The sequence below is a fragment of the Phanerochaete carnosa genome (assembly GCF_000300595.1).
Source record: "Phanerochaete carnosa HHB-10118-sp unplaced genomic scaffold PHACAscaffold_190, whole genome shotgun sequence".
NCBI lineage: Eukaryota > Fungi > Basidiomycota > Agaricomycetes > Polyporales > Phanerochaetaceae > Phanerochaete > Phanerochaete carnosa.
In genome coordinates this window covers 875-6,109 of record NW_006767817.1, presented here as the reverse complement: position 1 = coordinate 6,109, position 5,235 = coordinate 875, and the positions used below count along the sequence as shown (strand labels likewise).

Genomic DNA, 5,235 nt, shown 5'->3' with positions numbered 1-5,235 from the left:
AGGTGTAAAAATGACGGAGGGACTGGAAGCTCCCACGTCTCGGCGGAAAACACCATAGGCAAATCAAGATCAGAAAATGCACAGACCTTCAGGCGTATAATGACAAGATTACTGGCTGAGAGAGATGTTCGCTTGTGCAGGCCGAGCGTCGTCACGAGGTGTTCATCCCAACCGCAGCGTCGCACGCCGAGCTACAACCCTCGAATCCTTCAAGTCAGCCCTTCATTATGTATACTAGCGTATGTACCCCCTCAGTGCTGCCTTGCGCGCCGCATCATTACACCCGCTCTCGAAAGCCATTATGTATCAAGATTGTCGTGTGGAGTTGGACCGTTTCGAGACTCAATCCGGGGTCTCTCCAAGCGCCTCCACTCACGTGAGTGGGGACCCCGGACGCACTATCGCAGTTCGCACGCAGGGCAAAAATCTTCGCCCTAAGAGTTTCATCTGCGTCCCTCCAACTCTCTTCTCCTCCTCCACACATCCTTACCGTGATACAGCGCTCAGGCAGCGCATCCCCCCACGATGATACTCGCAGCAAAGGAATTTTGTTGTCTCAGTAGCAGACTGCCAGCTCAAGTCTCGCTCAAGTTCGTTCGTCCGAAGATGCGCGGCAAAAAATCGATAGACGAGGGCTAAGTACTTTAACAAATTCCACAATCAGTTCAAGACCATATCTCTGCATTACGTTAAGAAGGAAACCATGTGCCGCTACAGCATGATGAGGCCAAGCTGCATCCTGGGGCTCTGCGTCGTCGCCGGCTGGTGTGCGACGATCGGAGGCAACGCAATGTCGTAGGGCGGGCCAGGGAGTGCAGTGAGTAGTTGTGCAATTGGCGGGATGTATGCAGGAGCGGATGGAGCTTGTTCGTTGGCGGAGGCGGTGGCACGACGACGAAAGCACCTTGAGTCGGCTATGCGGATGCTGGCGCGGCGACCGGTGCGGCTGATGCAGAGGCAGGAGGAATAACGACTGAGGCGGACGCAGATGTTAGCACGTTGGCAAAACCTGCAGCGTGGACTCAGCTACGGTTCTCCACATGGCAAGACGAGTGGCAGAAGGACGGGCGGACTGGGCTGCGTCTGCTGTGCTTAGGCCTGGGACCTTCATGGTTACGCTCGTTATCGTCGTGTTCGCTACGGCTGGGGAAAGCGTTCTCGTCCGCAGCATGCCTCTTCTGGGGCTCTTCATCGAGCTCGTCTTCCTTGACTTTCTCGATCTCCAGTGCTCTCTCCTTCTCCCTCTGGCTCTCCGTCCTAGGTGTGTGTCCACACCTAAGGTGGAGGACCGGAGAACGTACGATATCCGCTTGTGGCGACTGGCACTGCGATGCATTCGATGTGGCCCGAAAGTGCGTCGTATCGGAGGTGGTGACTGCGATGCAAGGCGGCGCCTTGTGTAGTTGTATGCATTGCTAGTTGGTTTGACGCGAGCTGAACAGCGCTGTACGAGCTGCTTGTCGGACGTCTCCATCTCCTGGTGCTTGGCCGCTGTATTCGGAGACAAGCAACGGCTGACCAGGATTTGGTCGAGCTGGAGCTGCGCAGGGCGCCAGTGTCAATCAAATAAAACGTCATACCAGCGGAACTTACCTCTGTTCTGCAGGAAAGTTGCTGGAGGACTCGCGGCGCGACGCTTACGATGTTCGGGCACCGGCGAGACGCATCCGCGAACGGGCAGAAGCTGACCTTGCGCGTCACTAGGGTCATCGCCGCCGCCATAGCCAGTCTCGTCGCTGGATTGTCCATCTTCCTAGACTTTGGACTTGGTAGCGTGCGTAAGGGCGCGGGTGTAGACATTGTGGCCGGCAAGGCGAGGCGTGTGGCTTGGGTGCTGTTCTGGAGCATTGCGGCCCGATTGCGGGGTTGTTGGTGGTGCGCGACGCTTCGATGTCGTTGACGCGACAAAGTTGCTATTCGAGAGGCGTATGCGATTGTTGTGCGAGCGAGCGAAGGCGAAGATGGTAGGAGAGACAGGCAATGTGGCCTGATTTGTTGGTGTTGTAGTGACACGCCAAGCCGCATTTATAACGCGTCACTACAACGCCAACAATTGCAGCGGTGTTTTCTGGCAATTTTAACGACGCGAAAGGGGATGCAGGATGTGGTAGTCTCATCCATAGCCATTCTAGCGCGCCCAGACTTTGCCCGTTGGAGACTGCGTCGTACATCGAAGGTGACGTGCGGTCTCTTGCTAGAATGTCTAGTTCACTTGGATCATCCGGCGGTGGGGGGCTGTTTCGCGCGCGATTTGTGCGCTCCCCGAGAAAACAACGTCGAGCTGCCAACGACAGGATATTCCACGCATGTATGCTACCAGACATGTATATGACCACTTCCGCGATTTATTTGAGTATTTTTGCGTTTTTACCAGCTTCCCGTAGTGGAGAGTTCGACTGTAGCCCAAATAGCTACACTAAGGTGAGCTACTGCACTGAATCGTGCGCGATGCCGATAGCGCTCTGCATCCTTAGATCACTCACCGGCAGTACTGTATGATAAATTGGCCAGTCGGTCGTCTGTCACTCCGAAAACGGATAAGCGAGTAAGTAATTTACTGATTGCGTCGGTGGAAACTTTCAGCGGAGTCAGACATTGTCTTACATGAGCAAAAGTCAACATATATATGGCATGACAGGTGAATGTACGGCCCCAGCCAGGGACCCACTCACTTGTAGAGAGCGATGGGCATAGAGTGAGCTCAAGCGGTCTCCGGGGGCGGAGTCGGACGCCTTCATGTCACGTGCACTCGGGACCCCGATCGATCGCAAACGCCACGACGCTACCGCATGGTAAAAATCTTCGCATTCAAACTTCCCACCTGCATCTCTCCAGATCTCTCCCTTCGTATATCAGGCTACAACAGGCGCCGCCACATTTCTCCACGATGATACTGACGACGAACAGCCAATATTGTCTCAGCTACGAGCTCCAGCTTGCACCTAGTTCAAGACTAGTCGCCCAGAGGCACGCAACCAAGAATCGATAGATGAGGGCTAACTACTTTACACATTTCAGGACCGTTTCAGAGCTAATTCTCTGCGCTTTTTTGGGTAGTGAACCACGGGCCGCTACATCATGATGAAGCCAAGCTGCATCTTAGGATTCTGCGTCGTCGCCGGCTGGTTTGGGACGATCGGATGCTGGTGTGCAACGAGCGGAGGCTGGTGTGCGATTGGAGGCTGGTGTGCGACGATCGGAGGCAATACGATGTTGTATGGCAGGTTAGGGAGACCAGCGAGTACCTGGACGATTGGCGGGAGGTAGGTAGGGGTGGGCAGAGCTGGTGTGGCAGGCGGAGGCGGTATGACGACGAAGGCACCTTGAGCCGGCTGCGCGGCCGGTGCAGCGACCGCGGGCACCAGCGCAGCAACCGGCACGGCTGGCATAGGAGGAGGCGGAGCAACGACCGCGGCGGGCGCAGCTGTCTGCACGCTGGCAGCACCTGCCGCGCGGACTCGGTCACGGTTCTCCACATGGCGAGACGGATGGCAGAAAGACGGGCGGACTGGGCTGGGTCTGCTGCGCTTAGGCTTGCGACCCTCGTGGTCCCGGTCGTCATCGTCGGTCTCGCTGGGGCCGGCAGCAACGTTCTCCTTGTTCGCGGCGCGCCTATCCCGCGGCTCTTCATCGACCTCCTCTTCCTTGACTTCCTCGACCTCCCGTGCTCTCTTCTTTCCCCTCTTGTTCTCTGTCCTTGGTGCGTGTGTCGAAAGCTGACGGTGAGAGAGCGCCCGGTAGCCGCTTGTGGCGGCTGTGCGGTCCGCGCGTTCCGAAGGCGCGTCGCATCGGAACGCGAGGCGGTGGGTACGAGACAAGGTGGCACCTTTATCGGTTGTATCTGTTCCTGTTTTGTTCAAGGAGAACTGAACAGCGGCGGATACCACTGTGCAAGTCCCTTGTTGAACATCGTCGTCTCTGGGTGACAGGCCGCTGTATTCGGAAACATGCGGCAGCTGTCCAGGACTTGGGCGAACGAGAGCTACCCAGGGGGCGTTAGTATTTATCTAAACCGAACATCGGATCAGCGGAACTCACCTCGGTTTTTAAGGAAAGTTGGCGGAGGGTTCACGACGCGGTATGCACGGTGGTCGGGCAGCGGCGAGACACGCTGATGAACGGGCAGAGGCTGACCTTGCGCGTCGCCATTGTCGTCGTCTCCGCCGCCGTCTCTGTCATCGTCACCACTATAGCCACTCTCGTCGTCGCCGAGTCGCCCATCTTCTTCGACGTCAGGCTCGGTGGCGTAGCCATCGTGGTCGCTCGGATTGGCGCCGTACAGTTCGGCAGCCACCCGGTCCCGCTCGCTCTCTTTCTCGACGTGTAGGTCGCTTATGGTGACGAGGTTCCGCTGCGCGACGCCGCGGAGGTCGGGAGGTGCGTCGGGTGCGAGGTCGTGGAGTGCGGCGAGCAAGCGGTCGAGCCACTCGACTGAGTCTTCCAGGGCGTACAAATCTTCGAGTGTGGACATTGTGGCCGGCGAAGCGGGGGATGTGGCGTGGGTGCTGTTCTGGGATATTATGGTTCGATTGCGGGGTGGTTGGTGTTGCGCGACGCGTCGATGTCGTTGACGCAACAAAGGTGTTGTTTGATGAGCGGAGGTGATTGTTGTGTGAGTGGCGAAGTGGTAGGGGAGACTGGGGATGTGGCCTTATTGTTAATGTTGTAGCGATGCGTTACAACAGGACTTGGTGGTCTGAGCGATACGACGCGGTTTCCAGAGCGTGAAGGCGACGTTTGAAGGCAATATGACCAACGTGAAATGGTATGGAGGATGTGGTTTGGAGCGAAGGAGGACGAGACGGGGATTGCAATTTATCTCATCCGCGGGCGCCATCTGTTCCCGGCCTGCATCAATACGGCTTCCGAGTTTGGGCAAGTTTACTTTTGCCCCTAGCAAGCGGCGATGATTTTTGTACGTCGCACCGCTGCGGAGAGTGGCTCATGCAGATTTCTTTATGTTCGAACGGGGCGACGGGTGTCATCCATTGTACGGGCGCATCACGAAATGACAGGGCCTGACCTCCGGGACTAGGCCCGTATCTCAAAACGACTGCGCGTGAGAATAGTATATGTACACTTCATCGATGCGTGCGATGCTCAGAAGAATCAGTCGCGAACCGGCCCACCATCGTGACATCGAGCATTCCCACGGCAGCAGTGCTTGCCTAGTCCGAGTCGACCAACCCGGCTCTTTCACGCCTGCGGCCATCCGGCTGAAGGCCTTGCAGATAC

General features: G+C 57.0%; 2 protein-coding genes across 2 annotated transcripts; both read right to left on the bottom strand.

Moving 5' to 3' along the window:
- Nucleotides 1-914: 914 nt before the first annotated feature.
- PHACADRAFT_202262 (uncharacterized protein) lies at nucleotides 915-1,800 on the bottom strand (the record flags this gene model as incomplete). The annotated part of the gene is made up of 4 exons (XM_007402487.1): nucleotides 915-973; nucleotides 1,031-1,394; nucleotides 1,451-1,540; nucleotides 1,594-1,800. The coding sequence occupies 4 exons, from the start codon at nucleotides 1,798-1,800 to the stop codon at nucleotides 915-917; spliced, it is 720 nt and encodes a 239-aa protein (XP_007402549.1).
- Nucleotides 1,801-3,860: 2,060 nt separating this feature from the next.
- Nucleotides 3,861-4,818, bottom strand: PHACADRAFT_265999 (uncharacterized protein). The gene has a single exon (XM_007402486.1). It carries the CDS (start codon nucleotides 4,469-4,471, stop codon nucleotides 4,025-4,027), a length of 447 nt encoding a protein of 148 aa, XP_007402548.1. The 5' UTR covers nucleotides 4,472-4,818; the 3' UTR covers nucleotides 3,861-4,024.
- Nucleotides 4,819-5,235: the final 417 nt, after the last annotated feature.